Source organism: Notechis scutatus, chromosome 1, assembly GCF_049901735.1.
Source record: "Notechis scutatus isolate UNSWTSFEM ecotype Mainland chromosome 1, rNotScu1.2, whole genome shotgun sequence".
Lineage (NCBI taxonomy): Eukaryota > Metazoa > Chordata > Lepidosauria > Squamata > Elapidae > Notechis > Notechis scutatus.
The window spans coordinates 75,235,144-75,255,555 of NC_142009.1; the positions used below are offsets into that span (position 1 = coordinate 75,235,144).

Here is a 20,412-nt window from a genome sequence, read left to right on the forward strand (position 1 = left end):
CTTCAACATGCTATCATGTTCCTTCTCAAACATCTTTTTTCATGGCTGAACATACTTACCTCACACAATCTCTTTTATAGATTTTAGTTAGGAACATCTTTCTTGATCTTCTTTGAACCTGTTCTATTTTTAAAAAAAAATTCAGAGCTGAAGGAGTTTTTTGGATGAGAAGTGAAACATCTTCAAAGAAAAATAAGAAAGCCCAGTTGCCTCTTTAAAAAGCACTTTTGGGCCAGCACAAACTACACAAAAGCCCTCTTGGCTATGACTGCCACCAGCTCTTCAAGGATTTCCAAATTGCGAACTAGGTATGTTTGGGGCAATCCAGTACCAAACATGGTAAAATTTCAGATCTAGAAGACCTTAAAACTCAAAACACCTTTGGGACAACTATGATCTGGATGACTGGGAATCTCCATAGACATAAAAAATGCATCTTTTCCTTGGCTATTGTTAAATACTTTCAGTGTAAGTTTAAGCTTCTCACATTTTTTGTCAATAATCTTGAGTACCTGCCTGGATAATAAATAGACTGAGATATAATGTATATAATCTATATAGCAACCAATAACAATTTGATTTTAGGGCTCTGTTTATTGTATGTAAAAGACAATATCTGTACTGGCCAGCTCCAAAACACAAAATGTACAAGGCTTTCTGTTCATGGAGTATTTATTAGGATTCAACTCCGCCTCTTTATCAATATAAGCCTATGCATTTAAACAATTGTGCTATTTTAGATCAATGCAGCTTAATTCTTGCTGTCTGTGGCATATTCTTACTGTTGTAGATGTCTGTGGGTTTTTACTGTGTTTTGGAATCATAGCCTAATCACAAGACGATCTCTAAGAATTTTGCTGCCATTCTGATTTGGAACTTTTGTTTTTTCTCTTCTGTGTGTCCATCCTGTATGCACAGCTAGAATCAACCACTCTCATCCTTGCAAGAGGTAAGAGGGGCATGAATGAGAATGGAGGCTTTTTAAATGGTAGCTCCCACACTGTGGAGCATACTTCCCCCAAAAAAGAAAGGTACCACCATATCTGCCATTTTAGAAGACATTTTTTTCAACAGGCTTTGGCACCTAACAAGATCTGTTGTCTTTTTTTGTCTGTATTTGTTTAATGTTAATTTACTGTGCATGTTGTGGTGACTATTTTTAGATGTGTAATTCATGCTCTTTCAAAAATTGCTACTGAACTGAATGTTAAAGTGACGGAAGTAGAAAATAATTAAATGCATGAGTACTTGTATTCTCTTTGATTTAAATATAATGAAACTTAGGGTCCTTTGTCACAGCTCCTTTTCTCTTTCAAACTATAGTCTCTATTATAGCATTTTTATCCTCAAAAGTTGAGCATTCCATCTTAAAGAAACATAAAAACATCCAACCTTGTGCAAATGTGTAATTCCTCTACTTTTCTCTGCAATTCAGTGAGCCCTCCAAAATCTTCCCTGGAATGTCTCATAGTTGTACAACATTTCAGTGGCTTTTGAGGACTGCAGAGGGAATAAACTTGCATACATTACGAAAAGAAACCCTGAATTAAATTTGCTTCCTGGATATAACTATTTATATTGCATTGTTTTTTTAAGCATCAAAAACTTTTATAAATTTTTATTAAAGTTGATGGAAATGGTTGCTCATTTTACTGCATTTTAAAATAGCAATCAGTAATTTAAAACACGTTACTTGTATGTTAGCTTTGTTTAAAATCTGCTTTCTTCAGCCTCCACTTCTTTGCAAAATAGATAAATTAAATACATAAAACATGAATAGTACTTGCAGCATGTATCTGGGTAAGACAAACCTGTCATGGATTTTATTTCAAGCAAAATTATGCAATCCATCAACATAGAGTCCACAATGTGAACAGACATAAAATTCAGAGCCTGCAAACATCTGGCTTAAAAGTATTTTTGGCTGAAAAAGACGTATACAAAAATTAATATATTTGGGGAAATGATGCATACAAGATGTGTAAAAGTTGTATACAAAAATGTGTTTAGTTTTTAAAAAAACAATTTGCAAAATGGTACAGAACTCTGAAGAGATGATTTTTGTAATTTGTTAGATTGACATGGACAAGATACAAAAAGATCCTTACCCATGTGACAAGGTTAGGTTTATCTACTTCATAAAATCTGAATTCCATACAGAGATGCCAAACTTTTCTCTTTAAACTAAACATTTTAATTAAAAAAAATACAAAATCTTTTTTCCGAAAGCAGAAATATTTGATCTTCTCTTAGAATGACAAAATTAAAGTTGCTGCTCCCATCTCCTCTTTGCATGCTGACACTTGTATATGAAAACTTACAGAAATGTTTATTTCAGTGAAAAACATCAGATATTGACAAAGCTTCTATTAATTAATGATGTAATGATACTAGCTTCCATTCCCTGGATATCTTTGTTCATATGGTCTGCAGATAATGTTTCTGAGGAGAATTGTCTTTCTACATGGAGTTGAAATGTGCTATAACAAATTCAGCCATGTTTTGCTGGTTCCATCCACAGCTAATTATTATTTCATCGATTAATCTAGTATTTTATGTCATCATCACAGTGCAAACAGATCCAGGAAACCCCCAAATTTCTGATCTAGGAATAGCTGCAAATGTTGTGGTCCATATAAAAAATTAAAACCACTTTATAGATTTGGTAGTGACAACAGCCACGTGTATTTTAAAAAATAATAGAATGGCAACACTCTCTTTCTCCTGGAGTCCCTCCTACTCTCAAAAATCAATTGCAGAAGGTTGAGAAATCACAGGATTGCAGTGGGAAATAGTCTTTCCTCTTCACTCAGCCAGTCCTCTTTTGTGGATCATAGAGATCCCATGGAAGGGAAGTTTTTTTTAAAAAATTAGATCTAATCTCATATCTTTTATGCTAATGAGTTGGGAAACTGCCCTTTGGTGTTACTTTAAACATTACTGAAATATTTGGAAACATCCTCAGAACAGAATATATTTTTCTACCCAAGGTGATGTTAGCTGTACTACATAATTGCTCTTTAGACAAGTCAGTAGTAGAAATAGGTAGGATGTTCCCATCAATGAAGGATATTTAAGTGCAAATGCTCCAGTGATGATTTTACTTGTTTGGACCAGGTTTTGGACTACTCCTATATAAAAATATTCTGGGCTGTTCACTTTATTACATTGCTTCCTAACTCTGCACTAATGTAGAACTACAGTGAAATTCTCATATTGCTCTCCCTTCCTATCATTTTTTGCAAAAATAAAAAATACTTTCAAATACAGTACTTCCATCATTCTGGATGTCTAATAAAGGGAGAGGGGGGGAAATTCACAGTCAATTATATATAATCTCAGTTTATAATAGACTCTAGTTTTCAATAACATCTTCTGTCCCGTTTCCAAAAAGACTAATGTTCCTGATTCTCTTGTGCAATTCCAGTCACTAAAAGAAGGTTACAGGCCATAAACTGTACACTCAGTACATTGCTGATCTGTCCAGTATATACTCCAACTAGCTCGCTGGAAGAGCCATCTACAGGAGCATTGCAGTAAGTGTTTCGAATATCCCAAACTCGAACAGAGTTGTCCATTGATGCAGAAGCAATCAAACTACTATCCGGACTAAAAGTAAGGCTGGTGATATTATCTGTGTGCCCCCGCAGTTCTTTGTAAAGCGTTCCAGATGCCAAGTCCCACAATTTTAAGCGCTGGTCTTCACCTGCTGAGGCCAAGTACTTACCATTGGGAGAAAAGGCAAGGGACAGAACCGGACCCCGGTGACCTGTAAACAGACGCACTGTGTTTCCTTGCTGGGTGCTCCAGAGCCGCACTGTTTTGTCTGTAGATCCTGTTGCCAAGTAGTTAGAATTTGGATGAAACTTGATGCAGTCGACATCTGCTAAATGGCCCGCGTATATCCGTAGGGGATACGTCCGATCAAATGACCAGAGTCTTGCTGTACGGTCATGAGAAGCACTAGCAAAGTACAAGCTGCAAGGGCTGATGTCCAAGTCCCACACCGGATAAGCATGTCCTTGGTACAAGACAGTGTTTGTAAAACATCCAAGGTCCCAGTATCTGATAGTTGTATCTTCAGAGCATGACAGCAATCCTGAACTGTCTGACAAAAAACTTGTGCTATACACTGGTCCAGAGTGCCCTCTTAATAACTTCATTTCAGTTCCTATATCATCATCATCATCTTCAGCCTGTAAAGAGAATAAAGAAGTTTCTTCAGATGAACTTCCTCTAAGCTTTGTTTTTTTCAATGTCTTTATCAAAGCAATAAAAGCATTTTTTACCAGTTACAACTAAAAGAAATAAACAGGCTGTCAGTGAAAAACACTCCCAAATGCTTGTAAAAAATGCTCTTCTTGAGTCCTTCTCAAAGACCAACTTGGCTGGCAAATCCTATACTAACTAAAGTTTGTGGATCAAATACAAAAGCAGCCTTATGAAGAGAAATCAAGGTTGGATACCTTCAGCTTGTATACCACGAGTATCATTTTAGTGCAAGAAAAAGCATAGAGTGCATCTGCTTCTACAGATTCTCTTTCTGGGAGAATGTAGGCCCATCAAAATTTAAAGCTATAGCTTTAAATTTAATGTAATTAATACCTCATTCAGAGGTTAATTAATCCAATATCTTTGCCTTCAACTCCCATTAATAGCAAGCAGGCATTTACATGAATCATTTTATTACCCAATGTTTTTATAGAGAAGTAGATCTGGGTGTCAACAATATACTGATAACACCCAGCTTCAAATCCCTTGATGATCTCTCTATCAGTTTCATGCAGATGTTAAGAAGCACTGAAAATGAAATGGAGTACCAAGGGACACAATATAATAGCTGCCATTTCAAAGAGCAATTGTCTCTTAAGAAGTATGATCTGAAATTATCTGAGGGACGGAAACAGGCACTGCTATTTCTATTATATTCTATATTTCTATTTTATATCTGACCCATAGCTGGAATATTAAAACTGCTGGTAGGTCGAATTCTATACATATCTTATCAAACCATAACAACTTCTTGTGCAGATGTACATAAACAGCCGAAGGAGTTAAGATGCTTTGCATCTTCTACAAATATATTGTTTGAATTATGTTAACAGCTGGATGTATAATAACATGTAACTGGGTCTTGCTTGTATTATTTGTTTTTACAGACGGAAAATTGTATAGTGCAAAAGATTCTGTACTGTTGTTTTTAAGGAAAAAATAATAAAATATACAAATTTTGTGCTATAATCAGAAGACTGAAAGACCCTTTCTTACCTTCAGTAAGATGCTCTTGCCATCACCCTCAATTCTACTACTAATCTATAAAATTATATATAGTATATCATTACTGTGAGTCAGGGGTCTTCAACCTGTGGGCCATGGCCAGAGGTGGTATTCAGCAGGTACTGACCAGTTCTGGAGAACCGGTAGTGGAAATTTTGAGTAGTTCAGAGAACCGGCAAATACCATCTCTGACTGGAGATTTTACAGTAGCCTTCCCCTGCCAAGCCCGCCAAGCCACGCCCACAGAACCGGTAGTTTAAAAAAATTTGAATTCCACCACTGGCCATGGCCCACTCATGGGCCGAAGGATTTACAAATGGGCTGTGGAAACAGGCAAGCGCCCACATGCACATCCTCACTTGCACAAGCAGCGTGCGCTCAATTTAAGCAAGCGGTAGGCTTGTGTGCACACCTCTCGCACAAATGGAGCTGCACACACATCCCCTCTCCCCTGCGCCTGGTCTGAAAGCCAGAAACGTTGGAGAACTCTGTTGTAACCGAAGTCATTTATTTTGATCATTGATCAATCTGCTTTAGGCATTAGTTGCAAAAGACTACTTTAGGAATTATTTTAGGCAATTGCAACACTGCTGTGTTTAGGCAGTTATGCCACATGCAGTAGAAATAATAGCTAGATTAATCATGCATCTTATTGAATTCTGTCTTAAAATCACCCTGAACACCCAGAGTTCATACAGGTACAGGGGTACAGGTGACCTAAAAGTAACTTTCCTTCTAATGAGCAAATTTGAGATTATAATTTAAAGCACTTTCCGAATCTCCTTTTCTGACTCCAATATTATAACTCATCTCTATTTGTGCCCTTGAAAAGTTGAGGTGTATTACTGTAAGCGCATATGAAGAATGAAATTGCCACGAGTCACAATTGGCTAATGAAGCATGCAATTTAATAAGGGCATGTTTAATTTAATAAGGGATCAGTTCTACTATTATCAGAGGTGGGGAAATGGGCAGTTTTAATCTAAAACTTTATCGAGGCAAAATATTGTTGGCTCCCTATCTGCCCAGCCTACCCATATGACTAATGTGTAGAAGGAAACGTGAGGCAGGTTGTGCTTTTTGTTGACAATTTTGAAAATCTCTCACATAAAATATTTCAACATAAACATAATACATTCTACCTATGATTCAATAAAAAAAAAACTTCAGGATAACAAGATTCTCTGACCTCTTCATCCAAGATATCACAGGCCAAGTGGATTCGGGAAATATCTACTAAGTGAGGCTCAGATTTCAGCTTCTTGGGCCGCAAGCTCCACAGCTTCACACAGGAATTGTCAAAGCCAGCAGCCAGCAGCTTGCTATTTGGCGAGATCTCTGCTGTATTCAGCAACTGCTCATTATTATAGAATGCATAGAAACATATGGTAGTAAGGGATGGTGGCCCATCTTTGACTCTTTTAATGCTATCTTGCAGGAGGTCCAAGGCTGCTTCATTCTGCAGGATGGAAGCAGGCATGTCAGTAGGTTCCAGGCCATTGCTCTCACTGCGTGAAGAGCCACCACTAGCATAGAGCTGATAGTCCACTCTCTTAGCGGATTGCACATCTAGGTGAATATGCAAGGACAGGACTTTGCAGAGAGCACTGTTATTATCACTCTGGAGGTAGCGGAGGAGGAAGTTGTAGCTGTCTTCCTGAAGGCGGATCACATATTTATTGTCCAGAAGTGCCCGAAGTTTGAAATTGGACAGGATGTCTTGAATTGTTAATGTAGTTTGTAACTGTTCAATTATGTCTTTCTGACTGGCATTCTGTAAGAACATCCCATGGAAGCGACTGTAGAAACTGTCCACTGTGCTCTTTAGGCCATTTTGGACCATGTTGAGATGGAGGTAGACAAAGAGAGGATACAGGAGAGGCATCACTTCCTGGCTATGCTGGGAATCTGAATCTAAACACCAAAGATAAAGAACTGTCATTTTTCCTCAGCGAGTGCTCAGCAGATTAAAATAGAATGAAAATTAAACTATCCAGCTCCCACCCCTTTCACAGATAGCCTTTTGATGATATTTTTTAAACAGGGAATATTCAACATTAACTTTTTGTTCATTAAGAAATACAGGGTAGTTCTAAAACTCACATAAGAACTATCTATGGCAGAATTAGGGGTGGGCAAACAAGTAGCTCAAGACACTCTAATCCTTTAAAATATTTTCTTTGGTAACAGAATGCCATTCTGTCTATGGAACTCCAGTCAGAGAAGGTTCTCAGCTTCTTTACTTTATTATGGCATCTGTGGTAGAGAATAACTTGCCATCAGAGCAGAGATAAGAGTTAGAAATGGAAGTTGCAGGGGCCAACATTCCAATGTTGAAAAATCACATTCTTGGCTCAATGACTAAAGGTTGGTTTAGAGTTGCCTGCAACCGCCTGTAGCTGTTACCACATATCTAGGGGTTGATGGGTAAGTGTAGGTTACAAATGGCTGCAGACAGGCCAATACAAATACCTCCCATGTCATGCAGAGGGGTGCATCCTGCATGCTGATTGGTTGATCTGACTTGTTCTGTGCATTGGTTTTTTTTTTAGTGCTCCCTAGCCAGAATGTCAACATTTGCAAATGTATGAATACAACAGCTATGCAATTGTCTACAAAGGACGAAAGCATGCATGCAGTGCTGGAGAAATTTGCTTGACTCTTAAATCTGGCATACAATGAACCTTTCACTTAACAAATCTATGGCTCCAATCTGGATTTTACCCACCTGTCAGAAAGTTGCGCAACCGCCCAAACTGTACTTCATATTGTTGGGGCTCTGCTAAGCAGGGTGCGGCAGAAATCACATTTGTACAACCCGATTCAGATTGTACTAAAAAAATAAACAAAAACGAAGACAATTGGCTTTCAAATGCATTGAATGCTGCAATGTAACTTTCTGCCTTTTTATATCGAAACACATAACTTCTGCATTTTTAAAACAATCTAGTAAACATCTGTTTCCACTATTTTTATTGGACAAATGGAAGGGGTATCAATCAGGTCAAAAATATTTCACAATGCTTGGTATACTTCTTGTCTGTATATAAAGTTTACAAATAAGTTAAGATTGTTAAGGTAATGGCCTTAATATTTCTATTAATCCAGTTTAGTTTTTTTCATTATATACAGTAGAATGAATTCACACATGTAACTAAACTAAACATGCCCCCAAAATAAAAACTTCAGTATTTAGCATAGCTTGTTATCAAGGATTACTATCACAGAAAATTGATGACACACAAAATGTCAGAATACATTATTTCTTTCAATTAGGTTCATTCCTAAATTAAGTGGAGATTAGTTAATAATCAAATCATTTTTAAATGTCCATTTAAATGTCCACCATAAATCTGAAGAACTGTACTCATACTAATTTTACCTTGAGTATAGCTATCTATACAATCTAGAATCCCAATTAAGCTAACTGTGTGAATTTATCTCAGGCAATTTTAAAAAAAAAGTGGGTGAGAAGAATGAAGGAAAAAGACCTTCCCCATTCTATGAAATTCCACTGAGGCATTTCTATGCAATGTACTGTAGCATGAGAATAGATGCAAAAATGAGGCATTTCAGGCAATCAAAGACAGAGACTCTGATATCAGAGCCCCTGATATCAAACGATACCTTTGATATCAGAGCCCCTGATATCAAATGATACCTTTTGTCTGATTTTTAGGAAGCCTATCTCCTTCAGCAAATCCTTTCCACCTTCGGGACAAGCAAAGAACTGAGAGGGCAAGACAGGCATTAAATCCTTTTTCCTTCCTGAGCACAGGTTTGGATTCGCCTCATTGTGATTATAACCCCACCAACATAATTTTCTAGATTATGTCTACAAACAACCCCTCAGGATGGCTAGATCTGTGGCTCAGCATCGCTACAGATTCTGCTTATAGTGGAACCTCTACAATTAATTTCCTGTCAAGCTGGAAATCTAAATTTCACTGTTAGTGTCCCATAAAAGTCCCACAAGAAGAAATCTAGAAGCAACTTTTGCAGTTAAGTTGGCTAATAGTTCTCAAAAATGGGAAAAAAGACACTTTAGGAATCTATCTTGATCAGCTTGTGCCATGCAAAACCTACATCATTTAAATTCTATTAATTTAATTAGAGTCTTGCATTCATTTTCTGTGGGTTTATACAAGTTATACAAAAATAATAAGCTCTGAAGATGTGGCTAAGGTTATTAACATGTATTCCAGCATCACTGCAACCAAGAATGATTAGTGCATACATCTGTTTTCCCATGAAGCTGTTTTTACTGTTTACTACTGTTCAGGTAGTTGCTTACATAATTATGGTCCCTGGTATCCCCCCACCTTCCAATCATAACTTCAAGTTGCAAACTTTATTGCTATTTGTTTTAAAACCAGTTATTTCATATAGAACTGTCCAAAAATGACATAACATCCTTAAGTTATTTAGATTAATTTAACATATCCATAGAACCCAGAATTACAACACCAACATTTTAAGTACATTATGAACTCATAAGTTTAGAACATATTAACCACTTCTAAACCACACAACCTCCCATAATTTTATTTTACTTATGAAATAAATGTTTCAATTCAGTGGCTAATTTAATTTAATTAACTAAATAAATAAAAGCTCAGTTTATCTCAATATATCAGGATATACAATAATTTAAAGATGCAGCTCCCAAATGAATCACTTTCAAACATTCAGCATTAGCAGTTATTAACTTGATGTTTCATTATAAAATCTCTAGTAAGTTTTCCTTGCAATAATCAACTGATTAATTAAAGAACCATTTTAGTCTAGTGGTTAAAGCACCGGGCTAAAAAGCAGAATATCATGAATTCTAGTCCCACCTTTTAGCCATAAAAAATGGCTTTGCAGGTTTTGGGTTAGTTATTCTCTCTCAGATAAGTCAAATAAGTCTGGATGGTAGTTGTGACCATGCAATAAATATCCCATTCCTTAAGTACCCTGCTCATGCCATGCATGTAAAAAAGGATGGGATTTTGATCATGGCTACCATTTTGACTTTTCTGAGCCCCCCTCCACCTGAATGCTGCTAACTTGGATTCATTATGTTCAGTCTCATTCCAAGTAAATGCCTAGACATTTTGTAGTACTATAAAAATAAGTTCCCTTGTTCCTTTCTTGCCTACCTGTCAGATTAGCAGCCATTTCTTCAGCTGTGTGGCATAGGCGCAGCCCTTGTTTCAGGGGACCTTCTGAGTCTACGTACTGCCTGCGCTTGACATAGCAGGAAACAGCCATCTGAATCTGTTCGGTGCGTACACGTTTCATGACCTTCAAAGAAAGAGATGTAGAATTCAAATTCCAAGGAAACAGTAAAACCATACATTTTATGTAGCATTTTCTTAAGACATAAATTAGTGTAAGCTGCAAGCCCCTGCCATGTTTCAATCCAAGAGAACCCCCTCATACAATATTGGAAGGTAGTGTTTAGATTTCAGCACTTTGAGATGGACAATGACAATGAAAACCTTTTGGGATTATGATTTTTTTAAAAAATAAAATCTTAACAAAACGTTAGGAAAGGATTTTGTCAATGAAAACTTCAAATCGTCACTGGCCTAATTTACACATCACATAAAACAGCGTTTTTAACCTGTCTATTGATCAAAGAAACCAGAACCGCTGTTGTTCATCTAACTTTTTAGATTTAATGGCACCCGTCAAATATTAAATTGCTTGGAAATCTTTATTTGCAAATGGCTTTTCAACACTATACAGTATTACTGATTATGAATATTTCAGGTGATATCCCCTGGGATGGGGAATGTGTGGCTTTCCACAACTTTCATAACTTACCATGCTGGCTGAATTGTTGCCTCCCCTCCTAATTATTCAGCTTGCAAATGGTATTTTTTTCTCTCCATCAATCAAAGACGTCTCCCTAAATACTACTCCTGACAGTACCAACAGTCTTGGATTGTCAAGTGTTTCTGTACAATAAGCAATGATGATATTTCCAACCGTACAATAGAATGAAACGTACTGCCAATCCCTACTGTGGCTATTTTGTCTAAGCTCCAAGAAGGCTTCTATTTGCTTATCTCCACCGATAACTCAGCGTCAAGAACGCAAAAGATGAAACAGAACCCAATACACGGCGGCCCACTATCAAGTCCACTTATTCGAAAGTTTCACGGACTGTGGCTTCATGCTCCCAACGTAAGCAAGGCAAGATGCACAGACCATCCTCCCGTTTCTATGCCTTTTCCGCCACATCCGTCCCCGGGGAAAGCACTTGCAAAAAAAACAAAACCAAATAAACATGGGGAGGAAGGAAAGAAAAGACGGATAGAAAAGATGCACGACCGGGAAGACCCCACCAGCTCTTCCTGCCGCTCCGGCAGCTGCACCGGCGGGAAGAAGGGAAACCCGAAGACACAGAGCCCGATTTTACCCAGGGAGGGCCCGAGAGCGCTTCCGCGCGCCACGCGCAGCTCGGCTTGCCTCGACTCTCGTCCACCCGCCCGAGCGAAAGGGGCAGCTCCGCGGGGAAGAAATATACTCACTGGAGCATTGCAGGCATGGAAGTCGGAAGAGAGAGAGAGAGGGAACGCGGGCGCGCGAGCCGCGGCGAACGTGGGTGATTCCTAATGCAGGCACGCGACAGAATTCCCGGGTTCGCGCCGTCAGTCACTGCGCCCAGCCGCGCGAGACGACTCCGCCGCCGTTGCTGCTGGTGTTGCGGAGATCGCGGACTCCGGTGGTGGCGCGAGCAGTTTTTCCTCCCGGGGGAACCTTCTGCAAACTAAGCTGGCTCGGACGTCCCGCGTTGCAAGCTCCGGCGGCTTTAGGCGCTTCGATGACCGTCGCGGCTGAAAACCGCCGCTCCATGACTGACGGAACTGACTCGGAGAAACCGAGGGGGAGGGGGGAAAAGAGGAGAAGGAGGAGGGGGGTGTCGGAGGGGGGCAGAGAGAAAGGCGATTGCGCAGGCGTGGCCTTCTAACCAATGGGAAGGCGCTCCTTCTTTTCGACGCTCAGCTAGGAAGGCCTGCCCGGTTCCTTTCATCCGGATAATTAGGTGACAGAGGAGAACGCGAGGAGGTTCCGGAAGGAGGAACACGTGCGTGGAGCATCTGGGAAGCTCGTGGGAAGAGGCGGTGTCCTCGCCGCCGTGCAGCGTCGTGGGGCGGAGGAAGCCTGCCGGAGGGTCCCGGGGGGGAAACGGTGCAAATGTCAATCAGAGAGTAGCCTTGTAGCCTCTGTGGCGTTGCGGTCCTGCGCAATTCTCTCGAACGCAACTTGTGCCTGAAAGCCAGAGGTGGGCTGTTGGAAGAGAAGCCCGATTTCTCTTTATTTCACTCCTCAACCAGCCAGGGACTCTTGGAGGCTGCCTGTTGTTCGGCAGGGCGGCGAGTTTCGGAAGGCAGCTAGGAACCGATCTTGTGTGCAAGACTCGATTTGTAAGCAGCCCTGATTGGATGTGAGTTTGCAAACTTCGTAACATTTTGAGATAAGCGGCTCCGAGGAAACCACGGGGAAGCCCTCTTATTTCTTGAGTTAGAAGGCAAAAGCTTTCCTGGAAGTTATATAGACTGCTCTGAATTGACTGCTTCTTAATTTGCTTGGGGTCAGTTGATGGCTAGGCATGGACAGGCATGGCAAGAGGGCAGATGCTAGATATAACAGAATGACAGAGTTGGGAGAGGTCTTGGAGATCTTCTAGTCCAACCCCCTGCTCAAACGGGAAACCGTTTCAGACAAATCAGTGTCTAATCTTTTCTTAAAAACCTCCAGTGTTGGACCACCCACAACTTCTGGAACTGCAGCTTTCTGTGCTGCCAGAGGCTGGCCGGGAATTCTGAAAAACCTAGCCAAATGTTGCTGCAAGTCATGCAAAGTTAGGTTGGATAGAAATAATCTTTGAAAACATAGAGGGCACAAGTATGTCTGCTGAAGGTATGTTTTCATGGGGCATTGGGGCATTTGAAATCCTGATGTTAGCATTGGAACTGAATGATAACTGGGCTGGGATTGTGATTGCTGTATGAGAACTCTTGGCAGAGTGCTACGTGAATTTGGAAATGAGAGACCATTTTGGTAGGCCCATAACAAGAATGTCTGGGGGGAAGACAGCAGGGGTCGCATCTATTCGCTAGAACCTGTTGTTAACATTCTAAGCAATTCAGAGAACCAGTTGTTAGAAGAAATTACTGGCCTAATCCTGTAAGGAAGGCAGGAAGGAAACATTCTGGTGTTGCTTACAGAAACTGCCTCTCCGTTAACCCTTATTACATTCTTGGCAGGACTAGACTTCCTGCACTTTGCTTGTGTGGAGTGACCATTCAAAGTTACAATGGCACTGAAAAAAGTGACTTATGACCGGTTTTCACACTGATGACTGTTGCAGCATCCTCACAGTCATGAGAGGCCATGACTGCGAGGAGATGACTGCCTCAATGTGAGTGATATTGAGTTGGCCACGCCCACAGAACCGGTTGTTAAAAAATTTCAATCCCACCCCTGGAAGACAGGATAGTAAATCTATAATAAAGTCTATAATAAGTAAGCAGTCAGCAAATCAATAGTAAGAATCTGATTAGTTATTGTGCATATACAAACTTTAATAGTAAACAGAGGTTTGGCAATGATAAAGATGAGACACTTTATTGATTTGAACAGTTTTTATTGAAACAGTCACATCCCCATACTTGCATGGAGTCCAGGAAAATGAATGTAGCATTTATCTTTTTACTTTAAAGAATCAGTACCTTTTCCTGGGTGCTGCAAACCCTTTTTGGACAGTGCATTTGAAGTGCTGCACAGCTTTGATATATACATAATCTCTGCACAGTGTCATTGAGGACAGGACAGGTAAGAGAAGGTTGTCATAGAATGAAGTGATAATCTTAACATTACTTACTATGCTTAGATGCACTTGGTTAGCTGGTTCATTTTCTAAACAATGCCAATTTGCCCTTTTCTCTCTCTGATACTATTCTCTGAACCTATTTTCCAAAGTACCAGAAGGCAAGACAAGAAAAAACAGAAACTAAAAAGGAGAGAAGCAATCTAAAACTAAGGAGAAATTTCCTAAGAGTGAGAACAATTAACCAGTGGAACAGCTTGTCTTCAGAAGTTGTGGGCACTTCGTCACTGGAGGCTTTTAAGAAGAAACTGGACAGCAGCCACTTGTTTGAAATGGTATAGGCCAGGGTCTCCTTCTTGAACAGGGGGTTGGACTAGATAGAAGACCTCCAAATTTCCTTCCAACTCTATTATTCTGTTTCTGTATCAGGTGTCTGTTGAAGATATACCTTACAACAGGGGTGGGCAACTATGGTGCCTTTATGACCTGTGAACTTCAGCTTCCAGAATAGCTGCCTCAGGATTTCTGGGAATTGAAGTCCACAGGTCGTAAAAGGGCCACAGTTGCCCACCCTTGGCTTATAGCTTGATTCTAATCAGGAAAGAACAGATCCTTCAAAACATTGTTTATTCTGCTAAAATGCTTATGAAAGGAAATCTAAGCATCTCTTAACATGAGATTATTTTTTCCTTCAGCAGATGTTCTCTTATTTCTTAAGCACCAGAAAAGGAATTTAAGGTCCCCCAGTGTTGTTAGAATAACCCTTCAAAGTTGATTAGCATTCATTCTTCATTTTTATCCCAATATTACAATGGTGGACAGGCAGTGTAAAGGCAGATTTGTGAATGACTACAAATAGTCTTTGACTTACAGCCATTCATTTAGTGATTGTTCAAAGTTACAACAGCATAAAAAAAAGCGACTTATGACCATTCCTCGAACTTGTGACTTGTATCATCTCTGTGGCCACATGATCAAAATTTCAGCACTTGGCAACCAGCATGTATTTACAGAAGTTGCAGCATCACAAGGTCATATGATCACCATTTGCAACCTTCCTAGCTGGCTTCTGACAACAAAGTCAAAGGGGAAACCTGGGTTTGCTTAATGACCACATGATTCACTTAACCACTGTGGCAAAAAGACTGTAAAATTGGGCGTGATTCACTTAACAACCACCCTGCTTAGGAATGGAAATTCTGGTCCCAATTGTAGTCATAAGTTGAGGACTACCTGTAACCATCAACAAATTCTTAGGAGGTATGAGAACTGAACTATACAACTTCCCTTTTTCAAATGTATCAACTATATTGCAGACCAGAACAGATAAGTAGCAGTTTGAAGGAGCTGTCATGAGAATTTGGTTAGAAACATAATTAATATTCAGCTTTAAATAATTTTCAGGTTCTCCTTCCATGGCTGCAATTTACTCTGGTATTCATCTGAAGCTGAAAAGCTCAAAGACCTCTTGGGAGGACAAACTCAAGTTGGCTCGGTTTGCATGGATTTCTCATCAGTGTTTCCTTCCAAACAAAGAACAAGTAATGTATTTCAGTAGATCTTTTCTCTTAAAAGCTGTTCCATGTTGTTCCATATTAGGAGGTCTTGAACCTGCTAGGCACTCTTTCTTCAACCAAAAGGGAGCTTAGTTATTCAAAAAAAAAAATTATCACTTATTTTATCCAAGTTTTATTGAAAGTGGCTGAGAAGTAATTTAATACTTAAAAAAGCATTTAACTAGCACAAATGTCAAATTGTTTTTCATATGAGGATGTTTTTATCATAACCCATCATTCTTGCTACATTTCTATAATGTTAGAAATTGTGTATGAAGTTAATGTAAATATACTGGATATTTCTGTAAACATCTAGTGCCATTCTTTCACCATTTTTTTTAAAGTTTACTCACCTTTAAGGCTTACCTTGCCTTTCTTAAAAATATGTCTTTCCCTAGATAAGAAGCGTCTATTTGGGGGACAACCATATTAACCATATTTTAGATGGATTTTTAAAAGAGAAGGAGATTTCCTTGCTTTTCTGCAGCTGCTTTATGAAAAGATTTTGAGGACATGCAGAAGATTGGAGAAAAACAATCTGTTACTCAAGCAGAAATATACTCTTAATATTGAATTTCATCCAAGGAATACCAGTTGTATCATGCAGATATAGATCTTATTGCTTTATTTTAAAAAATTCTGCATTGCCCCTCAAAACCAAACTAAAAAAGTTATTAAAAGTACTGTCAAGACATGGTTAAGGATTCCTAATAGCACCACTGATATTACTGAGAACATGGGACATATCACTAGACACACAGGGCCAACATTGACTGAAACCAGAAACATGTAATTTAGTATGTTATACGAGGACTGAATTTTGTTAAGTCTGTACATAGCAATCTACAGTTAAGGGTCTGTTAGTAGTAGGAAACCTTTTGTAATTTGGGAGAATAATTCATTATTTTCCAGGTTGGTTACCAATCTAAAAAAACCCGAAGAAATGTCCCAACCAACTATCACAGAGAATAATTGGTCAGCAGGCAGACTACTTATAAAATCTACTCTTGCAAAATGGTTTAGAATGTAAGAGTGATATCACTTACCCAGTTATACTAATAGGCCTTATCTATGTTTCTGTTTGTCATGTAAAATTAAATGTATTCTGCCATCCCACTGAAGGTCCTGTTCTGTCCTAGGCCTCCCCAAAAAGCACTATGTCAGGTTTCCAAGTGATGAAATCCATTTAAAAAGAAAAGAACAAAGTCCACCTTCCAAAACAAATTATTTTATTTAGGAAAGCATCAAATTAGCAAAGTAATTCCGTATCTGATACAACCCGGAATTACCCCACAATATTACAAGTTAGAAACAACCTCCCAAAAGTCACATTCTCCAATAGAAGTAATTCAACGTTGCTTGATGTCATAAATCTCCACCTCAAGGGGCCCAAGCAAGGACAGCTCGTTTCTCATGGGAAGAAAGATCACCTAGCCAAAACATCTCTCTTTATCTCCACTCCTCCCCACACTTAGGAATGTGGTGAGCCTGAAACTTTTTCCCCAAGACTGCCACAGAGAAAGTGAGAAAAAGAATATATACTAAGCCTAACTAAAATGGCTACGCGTATGTCAATTTCGGTCTTGACGCACTAAATCAATTCTGAATCCTGGCAAAAACGTCTTTTATTACATTAATGTGGATTTATTTCATTCACAGTCAGCCAACAGCTTGGCAAACAGTCTTGCGATAGTATACTAATTAGTTCAGACCTTTATCAATCCTGGAACGCTGCCTGGTAAATAGTTCCACATTCAACGCTGGCAGGGAAGGGCTGGGTTATACAGACAAATCCTCACAAGGCTGGAATGAAGGAACAAGCGAGTTGTTTCCTGCAAAAAAGCCCCTCCCCTTTTGCTTCTCTTTTAATCCTGATGGGAGGGGCCATTCATCGTCCATCTATGGCCTTAATCCCACATCGACCCTCAGTTCTTAATTATGCCTTCTTTTTGGCAGCTCTGTGCATGCGCAGGCTGGGAACTGGTTTCAGAAGCTCCCCTGTCTCACTGCTATCTGAACCTGAAGGCAGCTGTTGACCGTCAGCCTGCCTTGACCCCAACTCTGCCTTTGATGTAGAGCCTCATCCGAGCCTTCCTCAGCCTCCAGGAATGGCCCGGGTTCCTCCCCAACCTCCTTACTACTGTCCGACTGGGCCACAACAGTTCCTAATGTTTCCATCCCTATGAAAATGTAGCCTTAGTATATTTTGGGAAGGAACACATCATCCACCCATGGACATCCAATACACACAGAATCCAAATACATTTTACGTTTAAATAATTTTTTATGGGAGTTTTGGAAATTCGGAGGCGTCTCTTTGATTGTGAGGAAAAGAAAAGAAAAAGAAAAAGAACATGTATTCCCAGATATAGTCCTACAGGGAAAGGCAGCTTTAGTTGCAAGCTATATAACATATGTGAAAGGCAGTGAGGGGGTTATTTATAAGGAAGTAGAATGAATCTCTGTATTTTGATTTTGTCATCTCTTTAATCACAATACTGGAAGCCTGCCATTTATACACAAGTATTGAGTTGCCTTTCCATGTCCCGTATTAGTGAAACAGATCTGCTTATTTTTAGGAATCGCATTATTTGCCTCAAACTGCTTTGTTTTTCCAGGTCTTACTTGACTGGGTGAGTCATAGCTTGATTTCCTGCTACAATAAGAAACTTGAATTGCCAGATGAGATAATTGAGAAGCTTTGGATTTACCTGGACAGCATCATTCACAGCAAAAAGCTGCAGAATCTCTTCAGGGATGGAAAAACAGTCACTCTGCGGTTTACAATTGCACAGGTATGCTTACAAATAAATAAACGTTTACATAGATCCATCTTCCTCTGGAAATAGTGCCCAGTTGCTTTGAGATCCTGCTGATTATCTTCCGAACCTTTTCTTTTTACATCACAACGCCTGCTACAAATTTTTCTGCAACTTTCCCATAATAATCTGATACCCCCTAAAAGCTGTATTTCTTTACGAACAGCTTTTCCTAGTTTAGTTGTCTCCAGTTGTGTTTTGGTTGCAACTCAAAGAACTCCAGCAAGGGAATGTTTTGTTTGATCTTACAATACATCTGGAAGATGCCAGCTTGGGCAATACTGTTATGATCCAGCAGTTATTTATAAACATCTGTAAGTGGGTGTGTATGTTTAGCACATAGAAACATATTGGTACTTGCAGGAATATTGTCTGATACCAGTATGTTCACAGAGAAGTGCAGATTGGCAAACTAGCCAATAGCTGGACATTTTAACTTAGTATCACTATTGTACATTGTAACTGTATGATAGGGGAGGTTTTTTTAAAGAGTATGTATTTTAATGAGATATAATTGTGAATGAGAATTTAGAACAATCTTTAAAATGTTCATACTACCGTAGATGCTATGTATTCCCAGCCAAAGTATATTGATTGTTACACTTGATCATCTACATGTTATGCAAGAACAAAATCCCACTAATTGTTTTGAAGTTTTAACAGAGTATAACATTTTTGTCTTTTTGGTGAGAAAAAATGAGAGACTATGAGAAGCAGATAGAGGATTCAGTCGATGTGAAACGAGGCAGAATAACCTGGATAGGGGGCGAGGGGGGGGTGTAAAGAAAGGAAATGCTCCAAAGCAGGGATCGCCAACCTTTTGGACCTCAGGGACCACCAAACTCATAATTTTAAATCCCACAGACCAGAGACCCTGGGAAAATCCCCCAAAAAAAAAATCTGCAGGAAAATTCCCCACCCCGTTTTCCTACTGATCAATCATTCTTTATTTGCGATTGCAGGATACCGTCTCCAGCTCTGTTCTCAGGGGGAGAGAGAGAGAGAGAGACTTTTGGCTTCATGCAAGGAAAGAAGCAGAAGCAGCAGAAGTCTTTCTTTCTCTCTCCCAAAGTCTGCCAGAAGTGAGCCTTTGTGAGACTTGTTGCGCCGGCGCAGCCTCTTGGAGCAGGATGCCTTGCAGGGTCCCAGAGACTCATTTTTGGTGGAGTTTGGGCGAAAGAAAGAAAGACTTGCTGCTTTCCTTGCATGCAGCCAAAAGCAGAAGAAGAAACAGAAAGAAGCAGCCCGGTGGCCAGGCGAGGCACATGGGGTGCATGGAGCAAGTTCCCCCCCGCCCTTTCCCCCCTCCCCTCACTACCTCATTTTGTTCACAATGCAAGCGATGCAAGCCTTGTGTTCCCGCGGGCCACGTGGGTGGCCTTGTTCCCGCGCAGCCTACATTAATTGCTTTGGGGGTGACATTTCTCTGCGGACTACCAAATTTTTCTCGCGGACCACTAGTGGTCCCTGGCCGACTGGTTGGCAACCACTGTTCCAAAGACTGCCTAGGGACTTTTTAAGATTTTAAGATTATATTTTTACCTAAATATCTATGGAGATTGTCAGTCATACTGGTCATGGTTGTCCCAAAGATGATTTTTCAAAAAGCTTCTGGACTTCCTTTGTTTTTACTTGAAGACGTTTTGCTTCTTATCCAAGAAGCTTCTTCAGTTCTAAATGAATGGTGGAGAATGGAAAGATTTATATTCCTTGCAGTTATCTGGTTGTTAGCACGCTTTCTGAGAGTCGTTGAGGCCACTTGGAAGTTTACCTGGGCCCTCAGGGTCACCTATATTTTTACCTCTGATATTAAAATCTGATGTGGTTCTTTCTTCTTAGTGGCAACTATGTGGGGCTTGACAATAAGAAATGGTTCTTTGCTGTGAAAGTCCACCAAGACCTACATTGCTTTAAAAATCAGATTGTGCTAGTATGA

At 39.6% G+C, this 20,412-nt stretch overlaps 2 protein-coding genes across 2 annotated transcripts in view; one reads left to right on the forward strand and one right to left on the reverse strand.

Moving 5' to 3' along the window:
• Positions 1-1,795: 1,795 nt before the first annotated feature.
• On the reverse strand, positions 1,796-12,182 carry TAF5L (TATA-box binding protein associated factor 5 like). The gene is made up of 5 exons (XM_026669461.2): positions 11,799-12,182; positions 10,419-10,563; positions 8,006-8,110; positions 6,467-7,191; positions 1,796-4,196 (listed from the first exon to the last, which is right to left on the reverse strand). Exons 2-5 carry the CDS (start codon positions 10,558-10,560, stop codon positions 3,396-3,398), a joined length of 1,773 nt encoding a protein of 590 aa, XP_026525246.1. The 5' UTR covers positions 10,561-10,563; positions 11,799-12,182; the 3' UTR covers positions 1,796-3,395.
• A 110-nt stretch (positions 12,183-12,292) lies between these two features.
• URB2 (URB2 ribosome biogenesis homolog) overlaps positions 12,293-20,412 on the forward strand; it is a 33,607-nt gene continuing 25,487 nt past the window's right edge. The window contains exons 1-3 of the mRNA XM_026669464.2: positions 12,293-12,715; positions 15,506-15,642; positions 18,276-18,452. Coding sequence (XP_026525249.2) covers positions 15,517-15,642; positions 18,276-18,452 — 303 coding nt within the window. The 5' untranslated portion in view covers positions 12,293-12,715; positions 15,506-15,516. The remainder of the gene's footprint in view (positions 12,716-15,505; positions 15,643-18,275; positions 18,453-20,412) is intronic.